This window comes from Rousettus aegyptiacus, unplaced genomic scaffold, assembly GCF_014176215.1.
Source record: "Rousettus aegyptiacus isolate mRouAeg1 unplaced genomic scaffold, mRouAeg1.p scaffold_m13_p_18, whole genome shotgun sequence".
In the NCBI taxonomy this organism is placed as follows: Eukaryota; Metazoa; Chordata; class Mammalia; order Chiroptera; family Pteropodidae; genus Rousettus; species Rousettus aegyptiacus.
In genome coordinates this window covers 13,951,371-13,976,356 of record NW_023416293.1, presented here as the reverse complement: position 1 = coordinate 13,976,356, position 24,986 = coordinate 13,951,371, and the positions used below count along the sequence as shown (strand labels likewise).

The 24,986-nt window shown below is 54.1% G+C and overlaps 1 protein-coding gene across 4 annotated transcripts in view; it reads right to left on the bottom strand.

The window, feature by feature from the left end:
• The window catches only part of NR5A2 (nuclear receptor subfamily 5 group A member 2), an 85,243-nt gene that overhangs the window by 26,889 nt on the left and 33,368 nt on the right, over positions 1 to 24,986 (bottom strand). For all 4 annotated transcript variants that reach the window (XM_016150566.2, XM_016150564.2, XM_016150563.2 and 1 more), the window contains 2 exons: positions 7,779 to 7,898; positions 1,848 to 1,995 (listed from right to left, as the gene is read on the bottom strand). In XM_016150566.2, coding sequence (XP_016006052.1) covers positions 1,848 to 1,995; positions 7,779 to 7,898 — 268 coding nt within the window. The remainder of the gene's footprint in view (positions 1 to 1,847; positions 1,996 to 7,778; positions 7,899 to 24,986) is intronic.

Here is a 24,986-nt window from a genome sequence, read left to right as displayed (position 1 = left end):
TGAGTCCCAATTAAGTTTGCTTTGTTCTCTCTTCTTTAAAAATAAACTCGTGGCTGACACTCCGAAAGCCGTGCTTTAATTTCTTCTTTAGACAACATACAGGCAGAGTTTTAAGGGATATTTGGGCTAGTTGGTCACTGGCACCCAGCCTCCAAATAGCCAGCATTCATTAAATGAGGGCAAGTGTGACTGAGGTTCTGGTGACTACATGGCCCGTTGCTCGAGAGATGATTTTTGAGGGTCAAAGGTTGAAAGCACTTCAGAGCACCCCAGCGCTGCCCCCTCACCCCCAGGATTGGCGGAGGAGGTAATAATTTTGAAAAACGAAGAAGAAAAAAGATAAAAGCGATGGAAGCTAAGCATGGCTCATGGTTCATTTCTACATCTTCAAATGAAATGCAGTGATTCCACTAATTTAAAATACCATTGAAGTGACATGACTCTCTTTAAATATTTTATCATGAAGATGCTATAAGATTTCTTGCCCATATATTACCCCATTTTTCATCTAATTACTGATCAAATGTGCTAGTCGAAAAGACTAAGATCTTGCCATCACCCAGAATAATTTGTGAGATTACAGCAAGCAGGCCTACGCCATCTTCGTCTTGACTTTGTAAAAACCACTCTGGGGTAAAAGATGGAGATTTCTTTGGCAAGAACTCTCCTGTTTATTGTGGTTAGCACAGAAACCACACAGGACCCAGTCCTGGAGTGGCGAACCTTTGAACACTACATCTATGAAATTCTGTTGTCTTTTCGAATTTTCAGTAACATTTCTTTTCGCTATATTTATCACATTTTCCAAAATATGAAAATGTTCTTTTCATTTTAAACGTTGACTACATGTGAAAAATTAACTCTCGTTCTATTATTCCAAACTATGCCTTTATTAGCAACAGTTGTGCAGTGATGTCAAGAAGAATTTTAAAACCAAAGTACCGAATTTCAAGAGTGGACACATCTGTTTCGCTTTGCCGTTTGTTTTATTGTTTTATTTCTTGGGATATGAATTCACAACTATCTTATAACTGAAGACTAAAGAAAAAACATATGTTGGTAAATCTGATTTCTGCTTTTTTTTTTTTTTTTCTGAAGGGAAGTTGCCTCCCTCAGCTGTCTGCCAATAAGTAATAAATGGACTTGGCAAAAAGTTTATTTAAGTTGGCTTTATTAAGCCAACAAAATACAGAAATCAAGTATAGGACAGGCAGAAAAATCTGTTCCTTTGAAGTCAATAAAAATCCATCTCCTTAATCCTTTTTTTTTATTCCAAGCGGTGGTGATTTTTCTCAGCTGACTCACTGAGAACCTTGATTTAGCTAATCTGTCTTGCTTAGTTATCTTTCTTCTGCAAAGCTTTCCTAAAGAAGCACCCTTTCCCCTTGACAACCGTCATCTTTTATCCGTGCATGGCGGTGCATCTGGTTATAAACACTTTCTAGTTAATCCGGATGGAGGTTTCAGAAACAGGTCCTTAATTACGGCCCGTATTTCACAAGAATAAAAAGAGCGGTAGGTAGCAAGCTGAAACAACAGCCCCACAGAGACGGCCGGCGGCAGCAGGCTGGCTAAAATCTCGTACCCCTCCCTGTCACAGCTTCCTGAGGGAGCTGCCCACTCATTACGGCCATGAAGGAAGAAAATCCAGGACCCGCGCCCGGTACCTCTGTCTCCACGCCCTAACCCCCCATGGCAGGGCGCGGCTCAGGCACACAGGCAAACCCGCGCACTCGCGCTGGGGGGGCGCATGACTCGCACAGAAAGCCACGATCTCGGTGAGACAGAGAGCTGAGCAGACCTGGAGACAGCCCACGGCCGCGTCTGTCCCGCCCACGGCTCCTTACCTAAGCTGAAGAGCACCAGGAACTTCAGGCACACGAACTCCCGCTGGTCGAGCTGCAGCGCCCGCAGCTTCGCCACCAAGTCCTGCGCGTGGCCCATGAGGCTGCTGAGGGTGGCCCCCGCCTGCGGCACGATCGTGGCGCACTCCACCTGTAGCACAGAGCCAGCATCAGCGACAGCCGGGCTTGGGGACACGCGCGCCCGGGGTGGGGAGCCCACCCCCCCCCCCCGAAGGTGTCGGAGACGCGTCCTGGCGTCATCACACGCATCTCGATTGGTTTGCTAGATCTGAGCATTCTGAACGCTTCGGAGGGAACTGGTCTTGATGACGTTTTGCAGATACTTTTATTTATACACACACACACATACCTATGTGTATACATGTATATATACATACACGTACATACATACATTCTTTCTGTTGTAAAATTGTATTGTCACACAAGAGTAGAATGTTTTAACTCTCATGAATATGTTCAAAGAAAAATATACTGTCCGTAAGGAGTGAATCCAGCACAGCGTTCTGTGCGCACACAATGAAACCCGCACACGGGGGGGGGGGGGGTGAAGGCGGAAGCACGTGTCTGTGTTTTGTGGAGACTGTGAAGTCATCATCGTTCAAGCCCGTGTGCTCGCGGATGATGGTAGAATCACGGTCAGACGATTCTTCGGTTTCCTGTGTCCTAAAACACTGTTTTCACATGGTTATTAATATGTTTCTCTCTAAAGACAGCATGTTCTTGTTTACAAGAAGAATAATGACTGGGAAAACAAACCCGAAAAGAAAGAAAAGGTGTCGCGAGGCGCCGATCTTGGGCTCTTCACAGGGACGTGAGAAGTTCCGTTCGTCCTAAGTTAAGACGTTGGGGTGGCTGAGCGTGATCGCGCGGCTTTGCGGTGGCAGTGCCAGCCCAACGGGGACAGCCCCATGACACCTGGCGCTCCCACCACCCTCCCGGGATCTCTCGGCAGCCACGCGGACGGTTAGGTGCATTTAATATTTGCAGCAGCAGCAAATTTGTCTGGGAGGCAAGTCCTCATCTGCCACTCACCCGGAGCAGACTGTATTAAATTTTTATATTTATTGACATTTCATTAGCATAATTGACTGCACTTGCTTCTGCAGGAGAAGGCACAGGGCTGACTCCCGAGCAGGGGAACTCGTCCCTCGAGTGGAATTTGCAATTAAAAACAAGGCAGAATGGATTTTTTTTTTATTGTGTAAATATGATGAGTTGAATTTTCAGCTTTAACTAGAGAATAGTGGATGTACAGAAACCTTTTTCGAGAGTGAAAAATTATGAGTCAGTGGAAAGACGACCCCAAAGGTGTCAATCAGTTTGTATAGAGTCAACTACGCATGAAAAAGCCGCAGTTATGGTGGCTTCCGACGCCCGACGATAGAAGACAGTGAACAAGTGGCCGGTAGCCCGTAGGGTGATGCCGCAGTGGCTGGCAGTTAGTGACAACGTGTGACCACGAGAAAGGCAACCCCACTCTCTGTCACGTATGCAATCTGTACACAGATGTAGATCCTACACACGCAGATCATATATGTACGTACAGATACATGTTTGGTGTGCCATTAGTTTTAGAATACTGGATAGAAGTGAATTCCTGTCATAACTCTAAGGCAATACACAGATCGGATGTCGCTTACTATTCCTGATGACCATTACTTCTTTCTGCTTGACGAGGTGATTATTTAATAGACGCCGTAGAGACGCCTGGTTAAAAGAATCAGAACCTGACGGCGGCTCTCGGGAGCTGTGGCAGTCGGTGCTGGACCGGACCGTCGGTGCTGGACCGGACCGTCGGTGGCTCTGGTTCGGAACGGGCACTGTGAGGTGTGGGTTCGAAGGCGTCGCAGGCCCCGTGCTGGCGCTGGGCCGACGAGGGGAGCGGCCGTGTCGCGTCTCTCCCCGAGCCCCAAGTAGCCGTTCCCTGGAACTCCCCGCGTCCAACGCCCGTCCGCCGCTGTCCTCTCCTCTGCGGTAGGCGCGTTGCGCATCTACCCGGAGCCGCGAGCAGCAGGAGAAAGCCCGAGGGGGGCTGCACGCCTCGCTTGTCCCCCGCGTTGCCACAAAGCACGTCCGCGCTTCAGGGGGACAGTCTGCTGTCTGGTCAGGACCGTGGCCCTGGTTTTGTGGACGGAGACTCACTACCCACTCATCTTGGAACACTCAGCACAGAGCTTTCCACGAGTCCTGGAGGAGTCGCCATGGGCAGTTGAGCGTGCTCCATGCGCGGACCCAGCTTCACACCAGTGACGGGAGCGTGCGCCATGTTTCCTGTAAGGGAACTGAGGGGGGTGCCAGGGTTCGGGGTGTACCTGTGCTGCCTCGTCACTGACCTGTGACCCCGGGGCATGGGAGACCAGTGTGGTCAGACCCTTCACTCCAGGGTCAGGTGCTTCCTTCTGGAAGCTGGGTCATGGGCGGGGCAGCTTCGAATGCCCACCGAGCCCTGGAACCCCCCCCCCCCCGAACCTCCTGCTGTCACATCTGAACGTGCCGTGGGGCTCGGCTGCAGAAGCCCGCGGTGCAGAGCGCCACTGAAAGTCACAGGTCGGCCACCGGGGCCGCCGACCAGGCGAGCGGGGCCCCCTGCCCCTGGCCGAGCGTGGGGCTCTGTCTGACTTCGCCCCCCTTCGCTGACCTTCGGAAGTGTATTCTGCAGCCACGTGGATGAAGCTGTTCTCGTTTTGTAGTTAGGGCAAGTGCAGGCTCGGGGACAAGCATGTCACCCAGGGACGCAGCGCCTGTTGAGGAAGAACAAACTGTGCCCAGGCGGCCGCGGTCTGAGTGTTCTGCCACTTCTCCTATCAACTGTCCCCTCTCGGCCTCGGTTCCTCATCTGCGAAATGGGGGCAGCAGTGACAATAACAGGACTTCCTTGCCAGGTCCTTGGCTCGGCAGATGCCATCTTGGCTTCGATGACGTCTCGTTTCCATGGCAGCGCTTTGCAGAACCACTTCCCCGGCTCTTCCTGCAGTCCTCGGAGGGGACACCACTGCAGGCCTGTCCGAGCTGGCGAGGACGGCTAAGGGACTCGCTCGAGGTGATGCAGAGAGGAGGCTTTGGAAAGGGGACACGCGCGCTCGGCCTGACTCTAAACTGGGCACGCACGGACACACACGCACACACACGCCAGGGAGCGCGCGGTCAGCGCTGCCGAAAGCGCACCCGCACCGTTAGACCGAACACAACGGAGACGAGCGCCTCCGTTTCTTCATTTTCTTCACCTACGTCCATAACTTTGTCTTTTAAACAATCCCCCCCGAATACCGCCCTGCTCTTACTCAATAGTCTGTCCTTTCATCACCCTTTAACCTTCTTTAAACTGGCGTATACCAAATAACTTATCATTGTTATCGTTGTGTTAACACAAATCTCGTTTTCCTTGCAAATCGAGGAAGCATCTACATGCTCAGAAAGGAGGCTTAGCGTCTCCACACACGTGTCTGGCCCCAGGGCAGGGAGCGGGCCAGGTCTGCGGCTCAAAGGCACTTTGGTCTGTTCCGTGGGACCAGCGACGCCTCAGCCACACGCCCTAGTAGAAGGGCAGGGACGAGATGAGGAACCCTGGCAAGGACGGGTGGTCTGGGTCTGGCGTCCAGGTTAACCTGTCCCAGCCGAGCACCGAGGTTAGCGATCATTAGTTCTGCTGTAGAGTGATCAGCTGACATTTGTCCTGTGCCTGACCTCTCCGGCGTCAAGCAGCCATGGAGACGTAGAAGGACGCTGTGGCCCGCCTTAAAGCGTCCTTCTTATTCTGTTAATGGAAAGCCCTCCTCCTCAGAAGTCGTGGGGAGCCCAGACACACTTGGTGTGCCTGGTCTAGCTTATCCCACCAAGAAAAGTTCTGCTCTGTTGTTTCCTTAAACGAGAAGGTGCAGCTACGACGAATCGTAACCCGGCTGTTCACCTGCACTGGGTGGGTGGAAAAGCGTGGCCAGAGGTTTGACAGAAACGTGACCTTTCAAGGGGGGCACAGAGCCAGAGATGCTCTAATTACGAGGTGCAGCGTCGGGGGGCTGCTGGGCTGAGTAAGGAGCACAACGTAGTGTGGGATCACTGTGTCGCACACCTGGAACTAATAGAACACTTTATGTCGACCGCCATTTAAAAATAATTTTTTAAAAAAGTGGGGGGAGGAGCTGAAGAACCGGGCTGTGAGGGGGTGACTAGCTCGCTACGGAGCGGGGTCCCCTCCCTCGGCTGTGATGGCAACACACCAAGTAGCAATAACTGACACTAAAGACCATAAATGCCATGTGTTCCTCGACTGTTCTTGGTTTCGAAAATCAGAAAGACAAGAAATGCACTTTCTCTACTTTTTAAGTGGTAATTACCTCTACCCAGGGGCAGCACTTAAGGGAAAATGAAATGTGAGGCAAGGGGTATTTCTGAAGAGCAGCACGAAAGTGCTTCGAGAAGGGACGGCCGAACCATTTCATCTCTGGAACTCAGAAGGAAATGAAATCACATTAATTTGTGGGCCGCGTCTTGTTCTCTCGATGCAGCTCCTGGCTGGGTGGGGACAGGAGGGCGGGCTGCGGGCCCCGCCAGCGACCACACTCTGGGAAGGGAGACGTCCCCGCCAAAGACGTGGGCCACGGGGCGAAAGTGCCAAACACGAACGTGAAAGCGCAGGGAGTCAAACCCACGAGCCGTTGTTTTCTTGTCTGGAATGCGGACAGCGGGAAGCAGGCAGTGACGGACGGTCGATAGTCGAACTGATTCAATTTGCAGAAACTCTGAAACAGCGCTTGCCTCTACTCTGATTGGGAAAATGTGATTTATTTAATAACACAGCGAATGGCGCGGAGACGGCCTTTCGGCTTCAGCTGTGCCCTGCGTGGCTTCGCGGCACACACACGGCTGTGTGTGTCGAAGACCTTGGGGCCCGGTGCCCAGCCCTGAGCGCTGCCGGACACCGCGGTGGCGCCCGGTGGGAAGGCGGAGACCCGCGGGAGGGATCGCCGTGCCCCTCGCACTTACTTTGATGACGCCTCAGTTACAGGAGGGAGGGCGAGAAACGGGGGCCCGCCGAGCTCCCGCGAAGCTGGGCTTAGGTCCCCCGAGACGTTCTCGGCCCCCAGGTGCCCACGAGGCCGACTGCCCCCTCCTCCCAGGCGTCCCTCACTGTCACCTCCTCACTACGGCCACGCCGGCCACTCCTGTTTCTCCCCGCGCCCCGGGCTGTCCCTGTCCTCTCCCCTCGCACAGCCTCCGGCCTCTGACGGCGCGTGGCTGTCCCCGGGGTTCCGTGCGGGCGGCTTCCCCGGCGGCAGCGTCATGTGTCGCGAGGGCAGGAGTCTTTTCCTGTTCTGTCCACCAGCGTGTGCCGATGCCCCAGGAGGGTGACTGGCGCTCTAGGGACACGCCGCACGTGTTCACCGACGGAACGAATAGCTATTCAGAGAAGAGCAGGACCCGAGAGTAATTCTCTCTCTTCCTTTCGAGCGACGACATCTGAAAACTAACCTTCCTGCCCCTCTCATTCGCCTGTCCTCATGCCACGTGTTAGATGACATTTGCCATTTGCACCAGTCTCTTCCACCAATACGAATCCAAAACAGTAACGATTCCATAATTAATGTTTTTGCCACTGTTCGTGTTTTAATCGCTGACAAACAAGTGTGGCCGACGAACGCAGAAGCTCGAGGAGAAAACCCCGGGCACTGAACCTCAGCTTCGAGCCCACGGTCGATTGGCCCTCCGCCACCTGACTTCCAGCCCCCGCAGCCCGGCCACGGTCTGTGTTGTGACTGCGTGCACTGGGACACTTCGCTGTGACCGCCAGGGTCGGGGCGGACCAGACCAAGGCTGCGGTGACCCGACCACAGCCCGCGAGGGCTTCCGGCCCGGTCAGAGGCCTGCCCTTCCGAACACGGTTCGCAGATGCGCTTTTCGGGTCCCCGTACTCACTTGCTGTCCAGTCACCAGGAAGATGGACCCCTCCTTCCCGTGCACCACCTGCCGGTAAAGGTGGTCGAGGACCAGGAGCTCGCTCCAGCAGTTCTGAAGCAGCTTCATTTGGTCGTCCACCTGTGAAAAGGCAGGGAAAATGGCACCATTATTCGCTACTTCCTTTTTCGTGCGTAATTCTCGACAGAAGAGCTCGCCGGAAGCAGGGAGGTGCCCGCCCAGGACCCCCGAAGCACAGACGCCTTGCAGTCAGTCACAGCCCTGCTCCTGAAAATCTTCATTTTTATTTGGACAAATACTCCATAGTCCACCTAGAAACGCTTAAGCTAAGTATTTGGAATCGGTGAGCTGCCAGGAAAAGCTGCGCATCCGATCGCTCTAGCCGCATTCGCAGAGCAGGGGCGGAGTTGGCCCCTGGGGGGAGGGCGCCGCAGCCTGTCCCCAGCCGACCTCGTCGGGACCCCAGCAGCCTGTGCGCGTGCACCTAGCACCAGCACAGCGGGCGCTGAGACGGGGCGCAGACTCGAGCAGCGGCCGAGCCCAGAGGATTCGCACCAAGGCAGCGTGACTCTCGGAGATGGACACGCCCGTCGCTGTCATTGTCATTGGTTTACAAAACCCAAGGTCCTGGCCCTTGCGGCCGCCCCGCATGGTCGCCACGCTGACCCACCGCCACCCTCTGTCCGGACAGTGTCCCCACAAACTCCCCGAACTTCAGTGTCTCTGTGTGCAAAAAGGGCCAGGGGCAGCAGCCGGGCCACAGGGCTGCCGGGAGGCCGTGCCATCGAGGGCGTCTCAGCCACGCTCCGCCTCACCCTCCAGGGACGGCCGGGTCCAGGACAAACACGCCTGTTGCGGGCGCTGCCCACAGACCACAGTCTACACGCCAAGAGCATGCCAGCCCAAGACCTGTGCTCCCGCGGGCGGTGGCCGTGTTAGACCCGCCTGTGCCTGGAAAAGTAACGCCCGGCATCGCTAAGCTCTCGAGCTTGTGCTCATTGTCTTAGGCGTGGTCCGCAGAGCGTGCCTTCGACGTCAGAACGGACATCGTCACGTTCAGTTTTCAGATGGGGACCCAGGGCCTGAGGGAGGGCCGGCGGCCTGCCCACAGGACGACTCTCTTCCCCCGAGATTAGGCCGCCTCCAGATGACGTCGTCAGGTGCTAGAATGTTCTACACCAAGTTAATCTGATGCGCTTTTTTTTAAACAAGTGCGCATTTAAGCAGCGGTTCTGCAGGGCGCTGGGCGGTGGGTGACGAGGAAGAATCATGCGGGCGGTGACGCCGGCCAGGGGCCGACTTGGCGTCTGTACGTCCAGGGCACAGGGACAGTGGCCGATGACACCAAACAGCTCTGCGCGCCGCAGCTGAGAGGGTGCCCGGGCCGCTTTCTCTAGGTCCCGTGTTCTAACCTACAGCTGTGCGAGGCCATTCTTGCTGTGAGGATGAAATGAGGTAGATGGGACAGTCCCCTCAGCAACGGTAAGACGACAGGATGAGGAAACAAGGGTAAACGGAGCGCTCGCCGCTGGCGGGCCACACTGACCCCGTGTAGAAGGAATAAAGCAATTGCAGAGATCGGAGCGACGACTGGGCTCGGGGTCAGGAAAAGGGGCCCCGGCATCTCCGTCAGAAAGACGTGGCACCAGCTGGCGTGCCCCGACCGGAAGCATCTCATTCGTTAGGCACGCAGATGCTTTCAGGAGACGGCAGTTTGCGGGCGTAAGCGCCAGACCTGGGGATCCGGCGAGCGGGGCAGGCGCAGTCCCCGCCTTGTGGAACGACTTGTGGGGACGGCGCTTGGTGATTTGGCGAAGACCCCCGGGGTGTCGTGTGGCGTCATGCGCCAGGTCACGGGCAGCAGCGACGGAGGCCCGGCGCAGCGTCCTCTGCAAACGGCTGACACCGGGAGCGGCGGCCGCACGGCCCAGCAGCGCGCACGGCGGTCCCGGCGGCTGTCCGCGGTGCGGGGCGATTCCAAAACGGAGCGCCCTCGCCCGGAGGTTTATCGTGTCCCTGTGTCAGCAACCCTGTGTCACGGCCTGTGCTTCACTCTGACTGGCCATGGTGGCAGTTCGGCTCCGTGGCAGGTTTTGACTTCGTGATCGTTAGTCCTCTTTCCAGGGAACCCTAGAATACTGTACTTTAGGATGCTCTTCCCAGCGGCAACGAGCACACACGCTAATGCTGCAGTAAGACCCGTCCGAGCGGCTGCAGGGTCGCCTACGGGGGACGCCAGCCTACAAGCCTATTTACTCAGCAGGAAAATGTTCTTTTTTCATTTTGCAGGCGGAAAAATGAAAAAGCTACGCGATTATCCGCTGGCCGCACCGCGAAGGAGGAAGGGTGAGTGGAGCGAGCGGGAGCGTGTGTCCTGGAGCCGGCTCAGCGCGGCTCATCTTCCCCACTCGTGTTTGATGGTCGCCGACCCTCACGGGTAGCATGACGAGGGCACCCCAGGTCGTGAGGTAGGAGCGCGGCTTTTCCTGGCCCTCTGTCCTGCTGGGACGTTGAGACCGTACGTCTGAGTAAGGACACGTCTGGTCGGAGGAAGAGCAGGCAGCGGCCTCGGCTCTCGCTCCTGGCGCCGTGTGCGCGTGTGTCAGGGGCGGGCGTGAGCAGGGCGCTGCCCCGGAGGGCGCGAAGCTTCCGCTTCCGTGGCTCCTCCAGGTCCCTTGCAAAGGGGCCGGGTGTCTTGTGGCCCCGTGTGGGCCTCTGGCTGCCGCGTGCAGAGGCGGTGGGGATGGCCGGGCCCCTCGGAGCCGCACGGTCCTGGTCGCTGTGTCGGTGGAGATGCGGGAGCAGCGAAAACGGCCGTCTCTGTAACGGCCTTCGTGGTTGGCTCCCCCTGTTACCCCTGGCGCCGCCTCCTCCGTGCTGCCCACCTGGGTCTCCGCGAGGACTCCCTGGTGCGTTTGTCTGTGTACCCCTCGAGGCCGTAGCAGGACGGGAGCCCCAGGACCCAGCGGAACGGATGCGTTTTATAAATGCCCATCGAGGAGGGGACACAGGACCGCACTGTCGTCACTGCTGCACGTTTCTGCTCTTCGCCTGTGTGTGTCTGTCCTTAGCCCACGGTGCGAGCCGGCGGCTCCTCCGTGTCTGCGGAGGGGCTGCTGTTCTGTGCGCGGCAGCCACGTGCGCCCGGGGCTCTGGGTCCCACGTGGCCCCAGAAAGACGTCCCGACTGGCTGGCACTTGAACGCCTCTCCTGAGCCGTGTCCCCTGGTTTTCACGCCCTCCGAGGGGGGGTCCGAGCCAGCGTTCCATTGCATTATTTTCCATGATCGATTATGTCGTATTTCGTGTTACCTGGTGCATAGGCAGCTTTGCTGTGCCGCAGGTGACCTGGTTTTTATGCATCTCGGGACAACAGGCGGGGACAATAAATCAGATGACCAACTTGTTCCTTATCTCTAGATAAGAGATGTCTGCAATTTTGAAGACACTTCTTCTTTAGAAAGGGGTCGTAGGAGGCGTGGGGGCGGGAAGGACACAACCTGTGACATTCGAGTAAATTCTCCAGGTCTCGATGCTGTTGGTGCTCAGCTCAGGGTGGCACCTGGGGGGTGCCGGGGGGGACCGAGCGAGCGCCTTCCTTGATCAGAACCTCCCGCTGGCAGTTCGTGACGCAGCCTGGCTTGAGCTGCGCCATCGGCCGTAATAAAGCGGACGCTTATCTCAGAAGCCCGGCGGGCGGGGAAGACAAGCCTCGTATTGTGCCGAAGCCGACTTCCCACGGCCAAAGGTTAATCATTAGGAACCAGTGCTCTGGCCTGCAGGGCTCTGGCGGGCAGTCCGAGCACAGAGACTGTATAGACCGCTCTGGCGCCCACACCCGCTCACCTGAGCCTTCCTGCTGCCCCGCCCCCCGTCTCCCTGTCCACGACCGGACTGTGGCCTCTCCGCTTTCCCTGGGCTGGCATCTGACAGGGCCGCCACCACGCATCACTGCGGTCCCGCTTCAGGAGCGACAGCTGTAGGGAGGCGCCCACCGGCACAGGCTGGGGGCGGGCGGCATCCGGCGTCGGTGTTCAGTGACTGTGGCGGACTGCTGCAAAGTCCAGGAGCGCTGACTCGCGCTGGCAATGATTAAACCGGCACCGCGAGCAGGCCGGCACGAGGGGGGGGACAGCCGGAGGAACTGCCAGGCGCCCGAGCCCAGAAGGTTTGTGAGCGGCTGTTCCCCTGCTTCCGGGTTACGGACGTGGTCCCAGGGGCCTCTCCACGTGGGCCGCTGCTGTCCCGTAACAGAGAGACCTGGGACCGGGCTGTTCTGCCCCTTCCTCTGACTCTCTGGGAGGAACACGGGGTTTCCCTTCCCCATGCGTCACTGCCTCCAGGTGAGGGTAGCAGGCACGGGGCGTTACCTGTGCGATATGGGCCCCCAGCCCGTCCCCATGAACCTCCCCTGAGCCACACGCACATCGTCTCCCAGCTGAGCCAGAAGCAACCATGCAGACACCAAAACCAGACGGATGAGCTGCCCGCCTCTCCCTCCCTCTGGGGTGCCGGGGGGTAGATGATGGGGACAGGCTAGGGACCGTCCCCTGAGCATGCCCTGACTCCCGTGAGGTTTTGATACAACCTCTTCCGTTGTTGCAATGCAGTCGACGAATGTCCTTGGGTCCTTTTTGGCTAGCCGCTGCAATCGGGCAGCTGGCCAGAGGACAGAGGAAAGAACCCAAGTGGCCTCAGTGTCACTCACCAAAAATACAAACGAACTCAGGGCAGAGGCGAAGGAGAGGTCCATGAGGACCCGAGGTGATGGGGATTCCCTGGGCGCAAAGGCTCCTGGGAGAATCCCTCTACTTGCTTCCCCAGCAAAGCATGGCAGCCCGGCCCTTCACATAGTTTACAGTCTCCGTCAGGGCAGCCTAGGCCTCCAGGGGGAGACAGTGAAGGAGCCTGGGTGGGGGTGCGCCTAGACCCAGCTGTGACTTAATCTTGTGGGGTCCGTTTTGTGCTGAAACTGAAATAGGACTGAGGTTTCTTCTAGAATCAAGGTGAGGAAGGGGCCTAGAGAGAACACTCTCTTCATGTTGCTGAAAACCCAAGTTGCTACACGATGCGATGTGATTGACCAGATTTCTGTCTCAAGAGATTTAGGCAACAATAACTAAGCTTGATCCTGGGGACTTTTTCCTAGTGGCCCACACATCGCTTCCTGGGGACGTATCCACTTGGTCACGGCAGAGTGTGTGGTGCCAGCCTGCGGGGCAGCATTCGGGGTCCCGTCCCCCCACACCTCTCGCCCCCACGTCTCCGCACAGCGATGTTCTTGGCCTCTTGGTGTCCCTCTGTGTCACCACTGAAAGAGATGGGCACCCCTTCCTGGCTTGGCCCCGGTCCCCGGAGACCCAGAAGCCGACTGAGTCGTCACCAACTCCTGGCTGCCTGTGCCCCTCCCTGCCTTCAGCTAACTGCCCGCCGCTCGGCAGGGTCGGCAGGGCGGAGCACAGGACCGGCTCCCGCCCCAGTGAAGGCCATCGCCGTCACGGGGGTGCCACCCGCCAGGTCTGTGCAGCGCTGGTTCTGCCGGGTCCTTCCAAGAGGAAGACGCTTTTCACGCTGCAAGGCGTCTGGCCATCTAGGAATCCAGGTGACACCAGCTGGACCTTCGGTGACACCACCGCTGACTCTGTGCTCTCGGGGGCCCGGAGTCAGACTCTGCCGCTGGCGCACACGCGCAACCCCTCGGGAAGACGCGCCGAGGTCACTGCAGCTTAGTGCCGTCTGCCTGCATCCGACACACCTCACCCGCGCACCGAGCACGATTGTTCGTAAAACACAGAAAACGCATTCCTCACAGAAAAGCAACCTGTTTCCCTTTTTTCTGAGTACCCGATGGACAAACCGAAGTCTAAACGCTGGGCAGCGAAGGACTGCCCAGCCGAGGAGGCGCAGCACCCGCCCCTGCCGCGACGGCGCCCCTGCGGGGGTCCCAGGGCCTGGAGGGCTCCCCGGCTCCGCTCGCGCGTGGGCGGCCAGGCGCTCAGATCAATATGGCGGCGGGTGGAGATTGATCTGCTTCCCCAGCGAGTGCATTAACGAGCTCCTCCGGATGACCTCTGCCCTGTGGTACAAATCAGACTCCGCCGCAAACCACGTCCCTGAGCGGAGATGTTCGGGCTCCGCTGCTTCTTATGAGGTGGACTGCAGGCGGGTCTCAGACGCGGCCACCACACCACAAGCCTCAGACGTGGCCACCACGCCCGGGGGCCTCAGACGGGGGGGGGGGCACCATGCCCAGGGGCCTCAGACGCGGCCACCACACCACAAGCCTCAGACGCGGCCACCACGCCCGGGGACCTCAGACGCGGCCACCACACCACAAGCCTCAGACGTGGCCACCACGCCCGGAGGCCTCAGACGGGGAGGGGGGGCACCACGCCCAGGGGCCTCAGACGCGGCCACCACGCCCGGGGGCCTCAGACGGGGGGGGGGGGGGCACCACGCCCAGGGACCTCAGACGGGGGCCACCACGCCCGGGGGCCTCAGGCGTGGCCATCTCGCCCACGGTGCGCGGTCCCCCGACGAGGCGGCCTTGCAGAGTGAGTGTGTCGTGTCTGCCACCGTGGACAACATGCACACGCCTCCGAGACCAGCGCATTCTTCTGAGAAGCGTGCTCGCTGCTTTCCCACTCGAGGCGCCGCTGACTTCCTGAGCTGACGCCTTACCAATGGCTCCGCTTCGCTCTCTCGTAAGAGTCCGGGGGGACCCGCGTGCGCCGAGGGGTGTGCTTCTCCGGTTTCAAGGCACTGACGAGTTGCCTAGGAATCTCGTTAGAGGCAGGTTCTGATTCAGCAGGTCCGGGCCGGGGATTCTGTGCACCAAACGGGCTGACCAGTGAGGCCGGTGCGGATTGAATATGCCACCCCTTGACTAGAAAGCTCTAGAAAATCCCAGAAGGCAGCTAGCCCTCCTCCACAGGCACGCGTGTGCACACAGCCTCAGACGCGCCGTCGCCCATCGGCGTTTTGGGCGGCGGAAGACGGTTCGAGAACAGCACGCTTTGGCGGCAAAGAGCGAGAGCCTCGGAGCCGGCCCGCCCGTCGCAGACCCAGCCTCCGCCGGCAGATGAGCGCGACCTCGGGCAGACGAGGTCACTCCTGGAGCCTCACTCTATTCCAGCTTCCATCAGATTCTGACTGCGGTTGACGCCACCCCCGCCTCGCTGTGGGGCTGAGCTAACGCCCGCCAGGGCCCAGGGCAGGACCGTGACGCGGCTCGGGCACAGCGCGTTCGGCGGCCGTTCCTGGTCCGTGGAGGGAGGCAGGGCCGGCCCTTCCCCCGGGCTCCCCGAGCATCGCAAAACGAGTGCGCGACAGGCGAAGGCGAAGCGAACACGGAGGCGGCGGCTCTGGGCTCTGTGCGCGCGGTCTCCCGCCGGCGTTCCTGCCGGTCTCGGGGGCGACGGAATCCGTAGGTGCCCAAGGGGACCACCGTGGCTCCCAGCTGCCCCTTCATGGCGGGTCAAAGAGCTCGAGGCTCAGCATGGCCCAGCGTGAGTGTGTGAGTGGCGGGGGCACGGCACAGCTGGCATGCGGGGAGACATGTGCCAGTCTGTCGGTGACCCGCACGCACACCTGTGCTGCCCCACGGCTGCCGCGAGCCTGCCTCACACCGACGGAGGAGGGTCTCTGCCCCTGGTCTCTCCTGGCGCCCCGCCCCTTGCCGATTGGACCGGCCCAGTCCGGGGACTACTAGCTTCCAGCTTTAATCCCCACGGAAGAGCAGAGGCCCACAGAAGTAATATTTAAATCGGCGGTTTCACAGGTGTGGTCGGAGGGGCCAAGAAGTTAAAACTTCCCCCAAGACACTCACTAAGCTGTTGTTTGCCCTTTGACCCTCCACCTCAGAGGCTCCAGGGGGAACGACACGTGAGCCTGGCGACAAAGGAGCCCGCGTGCCTGTGCGTGCCGCTTCTCAACCCTTTCTCAGTTTTAACTCCCAATACCTTCAAACTGACAGTACGACAGTACGTAAGCAGATGGCCTGTGCACTCCCCAGTCATCTCAAGAGGGCAAAGGGGCCTGCGGGTCGAAAAGTTTGAGAAACTCTCCTTTCGATCTTAACATAAATGAATTTCTGACCATCAACATGTGGGTGGAGTAACCACCGAGTTCAAAGCTCTGTGCGAGGGTTTGTGGGAGAAGACAGCGCACAGAGGCGGGGGGTGGGCCGGGGGGATGGCATGTCGGTAACCCTGGGGCGGAGAAGGGAGTTGGTGTGGCAGGTGAGTCTCCAGGTCCTAAAGGGTTACCTGGCACATAACTGACCCGTGAGCAAGTATCTACTGAACAAAAGAAGGGCTCTTAAAAATGTCTGACCCACCCTGAGGCAACTGCACTGTGCCCTCAGGAAGCCTGAGTTCCCCTGGCTTCAGGAGTTACTTGTGGCTTCAGCATGACCCAGGCTTTCATCACCCCAGACAAGGGTGAGGCCGGAGAGAGCCCACAGGGTGCGGGACAGCTCCTACCATCTCGCCATTTGAAATGGTTTAAAAACCATAGAAGCTCCATATTTAAATTTTAAATTACTCAGAAGTGATAGGAAACTTAGAGGAAACATCAAATGAGAACCGCTTTGAGAATTACTTGAATAGCAAATGAGAGAGAATATTTGTTAGTTCAGAGAGGCAGCTGGAGCTAACGCTGCAGGATGAAATGAATTGGTTTAAATTTCAGAAATCTAGTCAGTCGAGCTATTGTATGTATTTCTTTTGAAATTCCTTCTTACTCTGCCCTACCATAGTTATGGATAAACCAGTAAAAATGATAAAATATTCTAACAAAATAAAAAATATAATGACAATTAAGTCACAGTACTGGTTTCTGTTGTCAATAGCCTGACATCTGCCATCTGTTGTCACATTTAAAGTTACCATTAGAAATCTGAATTCTGAAAAACAATGTAAGTGGAAGAAAACCTGTGACATTTTACTTTTAAATGAAAGTAAGTGTTATTATCTTAAAAACCAGAATTTGACAGTCCAGACTTTCTAGGTTGAAAAACTCAGCGGCATCCAGTCTGAGTTTAGTTTCTGAGGGCAGTATCAGGAGGGCCGTCCTAATCCCAGAAAAAAAAAACGCTTTGCAGGTAGCTTGCACACATTTGAGATTAAAAACTGATTAATAAATATAAAAGCTTTGTAGATTCGCAGCAAGTGTTTTGAGGGCTTATGTTGAAAGGTTGACACCTAATTATAAAAGCTTAGCTGGACTAATCAATTACTCAGATCAACACTGGAGGCCTGTTACACAGGCACCTGTGGGAGCCACAGCTCCCTGAAGTACTGCAGTAAGATCACGCCTCTCATGTGAACCGCGAAGGTGCAGCAGTCTCCAAACCGTGCAAACGGCTTCCAAATAATGAACTTTTAGGTGTTCCTTAGACACACAAAAGGCGTTTTTTGTTGTTGTTGTTTTCAGTTTGATTCCTAGTTGTGTGATTTGTTTTCTATTTTTACAGTGACAAACATGACCCAAATAACTAATACGAAGTACCCTGGGGGGCCAAACGTCAAATGCTATGTTTTCACCACAACCACACAAAAAAGTCATTTTTTGTTCCTTAGGGCACTTTCAGAATTATATACATAAATAGGGCCATAATTTCGAGAATGTAAACATATTAACCTTTTAAAAAGTACATCTCTTGTATCCAAGCCTGTTTTCAGCATCTTTCTCCTAATCTAGAGATCTTCCTAGACTAATGATAGCAAATTTTTCCCTGTGCAAAGAAGCTTTCACTGTGCAGTTTTCTGTCAGATGCGTGCAGTTTGTTCCTTCTAGCGAGCTCTCTCTGTCTCTCTGGCATTCAGAAAAAAAGCAAGCTCTTAAATAGATTCAAAACACAGGAAAACCAGAAGTAGACGCAACCAGACACCTGCTGACAAACAGTGACAAATCCCACTGCCACTGCGGTGACCCTCGGTTAGTCAAGATTTAATTAAGGACATAATTAAGTCGGTGGAACGGAACACTAATGAGTGTTTTTTTTAATATGGGTAATTACACGTAAAAATACAAAGTGCGATGGAGATCTAAATATGTCATTAAAAAGAACGATATAGAATAACAGTGCTAAGTGTGCCTGCTCTACTGCTGCTAAAAAAAAAGTTGAGCCAGTCTCAGGTTGAATAAAACTGGCAAGTTTATGTTGGCTTCATGCTGGGAACATTTGTTATTCTAATTTTGCAACAATAAGCGACTGTGTGTATTGAGATCCTGTTTTTGGCTTTGAACTCTTTCTGCATCTAGCATTTTGTCCAACTGCAAATGAGCAATTAAGGGCCTGTTTGCAAGCACAGGGCTCCCAGGGATGGCGTGGGGAGGCGTCCTGAGCAGGGAGACCGGACAGATGCGGGGGCCGGCGCTCCCCACTCATTCGGAATGAGCTTCCATTCTGCCGGAGCCTTTGATTTGATCTTTGCTCTCGGCGCTGACATAACCCACAGGATGGGGTCTCAACGCCCCAGCGGAAGGAAAACGATGACCGAGATAGAGGTGGGAACTTTCAAACAGAAATGAGGCATTCGAGTCAGAAGCAAAAAAAGGCCTACCGACCACAGCCTGATGGGGAAGCGTGCCTGTGTGGCTGGGGGCCTGCCCTTCTGCCGGGAGTGTGTGTCCCCCACCACGGCCCCTCGCCTGGGGGTGTGGCGTCCTTAGCGGCCCTTCCATCCATTTGTCAGAGCAGCAAGTAGAAGAGCAGGTTCTCTCCGCTGCCGACACTCCGCGTTCGGCTCTCTATTAATTAGCGGTTCTGAAGCTTTCCGTTAAAAACAGGCATTAAATTTTCCTCCTGCAGGTCCTAAACACGTGTCTGCAGGCTTCCTGCCTCTGGTCTCACCTGCGTTTTGCAGGATTCCAGAGGAAAAGGGAAGAACATCTTTATAATCCCATATGTTATAACAAGTGATGTACATCACATATTACACAGATGATATACAATATTGCATGTTATTAACGTGGCCGACGGTCCAAAGCCGCACCTTTTGCCCAGTATGAACTTCTCAGAAGTAACGTCTGCACCTGTGATGATCACAGGAAGTTTCCTCATGTGAAGAATTTACTTTTGCCAAAGCAATTCAGGATAAAAAGGTCCGCACGGAGAATTTGGACATTTCCTCCAGGGATACCGAGTGTTTACAAAACACAAGGGCAGTGAACGCGACAGAACGGGAAAGAAACTGCCCCCCCCCCCCTTAGGCGAGAGAACAGAGCACATTTTCCTGAGCGCGGCGGCGAAGCGTCATGTCCTCTGACAAGGCCTGTGTCACAGTAATCGGGAGTTATCAGGTCAAAGACTCCACGCAGACACCCCTGACCCGTAGTCATTCCTGAACACCTATAAACCGAGGCAGGTGGGGGCTCCTGAGATTTTAATGACTGTTAAGTCGGTGGACATTAGGAGGCAGCAGCTAAGCGACCTGCGCAGTTGTGGACGGTGACACGGCTTGTCAGAGGTCACACGAGGTTCATTCAGGAGACGGGTCCCATTAACCGAGTGACCAGTCAATTCGATCGTAACTCATCGGACATATCCTTGGGCAGCACTGCCCAGTGGTGCTGGCAAATCAACCATTAGACTCTGTGTAAAGCATCCTTTCCCAACTGTCTGTTCGCCCCCAACCCCAAATCGCCTCAAACTTTCCGAACCCAGCAATAGACGAGAATAAGCCCACCATTCAAAGCTGGAGCAAACAGTCCTTAAGTCAGGAACTGTCCGTGGGAGCCGTCTCCTCGGTACGGACCTTCCGAAACGCAAAAGCCAGCATCGCCCGGCCGATGTCCGATGCTCAGCATCCCTTCCACCCCCTCTCGGGGTCAGGCCACCCTTATCAAGTTATGTGTGAACGAGCAGAGTGTCTTTCACCGCCCCCCCCCCCCGCCGCCCCCCGGCCGCCTCCTGAGGGAGGACAGTGCGAGAGGAACCACTGAAACAGCAGCGACAAACCCCAGGGCCCCGCCGCGGGCTTGCGCACGTCCCATTCAGTCCGAAAGGCCCGCGAGAGCTTGGGAGCTCAGCAGAATTTTTATGTGCGGGAGCAGGCCCAAGGAAAACTCACACGCCATAACCAGCTGCGGACAGAGGGTCATCTATCAGCAGACAAACGCAGGACTCCAGGATGTCTCTCCTCAAATGAAATAATATATCTTTGAAAGCCGATGCCCGGTTCAGGCCCGAGGCCCATCCATCAAGCCTGAGAGGCTCGTGGCATCACTCCAGGGCCATTAACCTTCCACCTGTTTCCCCTTGTCCTTCAGGACGAGGCCCTGCCCTTGGTTTTACTCCCTTCCCCTGTTCATCTTCCGACGGAGTGTAAATGTGAGGCAGCGGGCCTGGGAAATAATTCAGAGGCAATGGACCAGGGGCATGGTCACAAATCTCTGCCACTGGCACTGTGACTTATGCAGGCAGTTTGTCACACATGAGCCAGGTGACCTCTGTGACATAACAGAGAAAAATATCGCCGGAGATCAGAGATGGGATTCGGAGCCTCTGAGGGACCCTGCTCCCGGGCGAGCGGGGTGTCTGGTGTCCCCGGTGTCGTGTGCACCAGCAGCGTCTGTGCGAGCGGTGGGGGCAGGCAGGGGCGCAGGCGCTCCCGGGCCGAAACCGCTGCTGGCACGAGCCGGGGCTGCTCCGGCCACGTCGGGGTTCGAATTTCTGTCTTCTTCATACTGCCAGGAAGAGGCGACATAAATCTCTCTAATTTAACCCGAACTCGGAGAAATGAATAAAATCTGAAAAGTGTGAAGTGAGCCTATGAAGAATTTGTTCGTTTGAGAACTTAGAAGTTACAGTTAGTTGTGAGGGTAAAAAGGAAGTTTTACTAAAGCTTATAAACTGGCTCAGCAAAGAAGTGGGCAGTTAGATTATTTGAGACGAACTATTCATTAAAATGATCACACATGTTCAGTTATCTCTTCGGTGTAACAACAGTGAGAGTAACGGGAAGATCAAATGAGATGGTGCGCGTGAAAGTACTTTAATAAAAAGGCCAAAGCTTTCGCCAAGTGATATTAGAATTTAGGAGAATGGAGAATTACCTATCAGTGGCTTTAAAAACACAAACCCACACAAAAACAAAAAATAGAGTTGAATACTGTAGCAGTTTAAATGCTCTTAAATCTGAATTAGAATTAATTTCTAGTTTGTATTTATTACTTAAATTACTACTCTCTCCAGTCATTTGTGCCTGACAGGATTCTGTGTTGGGTCCAGAAAATGAATAAGGCTTCAAATAGCCGTCCCTAGGCCCATTATCTCTTTGATAAGGGCATTTAATTTTGAATTTTTCATAAATTGGAAACACCGGCGGTCTCGGTTCACTGAGGAAGAGATGCAGGCAAACTCCAGCCTTTACTTGGCCAGCGTGGATGTTTTCATTCTTCAAGCACGCAGATGCCAATGTGAAATTCCTAACATGTGGAAATGCTAGGAAATAAAAATAACCAACTTAAAAATAATTACGAAGTTTTGATGCTGCAGTTCAGTGCGATTTAAAATCGCCTGCTTCAATCTGCCCAGAAACGTGAGATGCCAACCTTCTTTCAATAGGCACAAGGTTCTTACCCCGGGTTCAAGGGGTCTCTGAAGCCCCTGGAATTCAATTAACATTTTCTGCTTATGCATTTTCCTGGACAGATTAACCATCACTTTCATCAGATGCTCAAATGTGTTTGCCAGCCAAAGATGTCCCTGACAGTGACTGCTAGAAAGCAGAATTCAAGGTCCTGAAAGTTTTCTCCCAACTAGAATTAAAACCCGTACAAGCCTTAAAGGATCCTAGAGGTCACCCAGCCTGACCTGTCATCTTGCAGAGACAAAGAAGTCAGAGCGGAGGGAGCCAGAAGCCACAATTCATTAACAGAACAGTTAGGGGACGGGACGCCAGCCTCTCGCTTCCTCGCCCAGGGCCCCTCCCACCGCAGGTGGCTGCAACTCGCCTTTGTCTGGTGCTTGGAAGTCAGGTTTTGTTTTTGTGTCCCTTACAATAATTTTTGTGTGTGTGATATAGGAACCTTAGTATAAGACATGGCTATGTGTTTAAAAGAACATAAAACATTTTATAATTCTGGCCTTAGGCATCTGTTGTTATGAATAAGCACTCAAATACTTTAATTGGCGGAATAAAATTTCTTTCTATAAAAACGACTCTAGAATGAGGGGTAGTATACCTTGTCGTGTCAGGTTTTCTTTCTGAAAAGTATGGTTTGTGTGTGTCACGTGACATGGAAGGCCTCCTGTTTAAGTGGCTTTGTTGTACCTGATTTCTTGTGAGCACAATTTAAGCCTCTCTATAAATTAATATTTAATTTGTCTCTGACAGTAAGTATGAGTTACTGGATAATCCTTCATAATGTTCATGAAAGTTTCAAACCAAGATCACGCAATGCCGCCTATTACCAATAAATGTTTCCACTTAATGTTTGATTATTGGGAATTCTCCCTTCAAATTACTTAACAAAATAAAAAGAAACAACTAAATTATTAACAAAAATACTAAGCAGGGCTTGTCATTCATTTATCTGAATTCTCAGACACCAGTAAGGCATTTACTTATTTCCAGTAAACCACCTAAAATAGCTACTCCATTTAGAAGGAAATGCTGGACCGAAAAAAAGTGGAAAAGATTCTCTAACACTAAGTTATCCTAAAATGTTTAAAGCACTAATGTTCTATGATCGAAAACAAATAAAATATGGTTAGCCTGCAGCCAAAAAAAAAAAAAAAAAAAAGGATTCCTGGACATGAATCATTGCTTACATTCTTTTCCATCCACAAACAATTTCATTTGGGAAAGTTGCCACATAGTATCGACAGTGACAACAAATGGCATTGTCCCATGGACATCTGTTTCCGACCCCCACACTGATACTGCAGGCGAGCACTCAGGCGTTAGTCCCCGCCGCTCGCCGGGCCCAGAGGAACTGGAAGTCACTGGTTCGCTGAGGCTTTATTATTGGAACACAGGAAAACTTTATCGTCATGCTGGGAAGTTCTGTATCTTTTGAAATGTTGAGACCGGGGTTATGTTAGAGCGTTAGGCCGTGCGGAAGACTACTTCTGAAGAAGAGGGAGGGGAAAGTCGTTTCTTGTCTGTTATGTCCTTGGGTTGCAGTTCCCACTCCATCTTCATAAAACTTCCTCACCCGCCCTCAGCTGCAAACTATTTTTTGTTTTTTAAAGATGCGATTGAGTTGAGCTTCTTGTTCAAATTGAAAGGACTAAATACCAGAGACATTGTCAGCCAAACATGATAAATAAACACTATTGTTTCTTAACGACAACAAAAAAAATCAAATGGAACCAGAAGAGCTTTTATATACACTGTGTCTCTTCTAAATTCGAACTGCCATGCTTACGATTTCTGGGAACCTGGCAGCAGAGGGCTCAAGACTCCCAGCCAGAATGTCCTTATCTCGGGACAAAACGTAACAAGGGGGAAGGCAAAGGGATGCGGGGGGACAGCCAGTATGGATGAGACAAACGGGAGGTGGCCCGGGACCCTCCCCTCTGCCCTTGAACCTCAGCGGAAAGGGCTTCGGTTCGTCCTGGCAGATCAGAGACCGCTCCGGGCACAGGGCAGGTTTCTGCTGTTTCATGGCTTTTCTGTGGGGCACTGACGTCTAACGCGCAGAAGGGAGTGGGCGCCACGCGCGGTGGAGATTCTGAATCCACGTCGGCTCCCCGTCCGCTCCCCGTACCTGCCCGTACCTGCCTGCTCTAGGCTAAGCCGCCGTTTTGCTGAAGCGAAGCGGCTTCTCTGTTTTTCGCGGTTAAAAATGGAATCACATATAGACGGCAGTGCTGGGTGGGGCGGGCCCTCGTCCTCCTCGCGTGCATTTTTAAATGTTTCATTCTAAAAAGACACCGGGACACAGACTTCTAACGCGCCGCTTGCCTCCCCTGACATCGCACACCGTGGGCACCCAAAAACTACCTGAGGGGGAGTCAGGGGACCAAACGATCGCAGAGCTGCCCGACTTAAGACAGGGAAGTCGTACGTTACTACCCGAGGGAGCTCATGCTAGTGCGTGTCTGGCCGAGGACATGATCTCTTTTACCAGAACACACGCGCGGGCTGCGAACGCGTGATGGATGTTTTAAAAAACGACCTGCTCATTCCTAAATGCCACGTCTTCATCATTTCATCTCCTGAAACACGCCAAAAACGTGACGAGTTTTTAAAAATAATTACTTTCATTACTACTCAGGAGAAACTGTATCCAAATTCGGGTAAGTTATTTTTTCTTCACTTGATTCTGATCTGAACGGATTAAAACCACAACGAAACAAACAGACTGGAGATTTACATCTCTCTCACTTTTCAGGACACTTTTACCATCGTCTCTCAGACGATGGCACTCCTTGTTAGTCATCCAAAAAAAATATTTAGCGAACAATCGGAAATCAGAAGATCTGCCGTATCCATGTGCGTGAATCCTTCGGTTATAAAATGAGGTCAAATAGGAATGTGCTCCGTGTGTCTAGCGTCTGCCGCGCTTTTCAGCGCGCTTTTTACCACTCCGTCGGCTCCTCGCGAGTGCCTTGCGGCCCGCAGCGCAGGCGCCCCGCCCCTCTCCGCGAGGCGCCCTTCCACACTGAGTCGGTTCGAAGGCCGCCACCTCTGTACCATTGCCCTGGTCCCCACTCCATAGACCGAGTTCCTGCCCACGTACCATCCCTATGACACATTCCTCGTCAGTCCTAATGAGCTGTCTGTCCCCAAGTCCGTCCGCTCAGGCATCTTTACTTACTCTGTGATCCCACTTGCTTAGCATCATGCCTGTGATGTTGGGGGCTCAGTCTGTGTGCTGCATTCACCAATCAGGAAGCCACGGCTCAGGGCTCCACACACAGAGACGCAGACCCAGAGGCAAACGTGGGACCCGAGGCTGGCCACGACGCGCCACGCCCCTCCCTCCTTCAGCTGCTCGATAATAACCAAATAAGTTAAGGAAAAGGCGAGCGATCAGCGCCGATTTTAGTGAGGAAGTAAAGATAAGATTCTTCATCACACCTCATGTCGCCCGCAGGAAACCTGAGCCTGCCAATTTTACAAACATGCCAGCAAAAGAATTTCCTTGGCAAACAGGCAGCGTGGAAATGTCCTTTATTAACCCCCTAAGTCCATGAGTTTGCCGGCGACATTTCCTATGCCATGGAATACGGCTCACCTCGAAGCTCTTG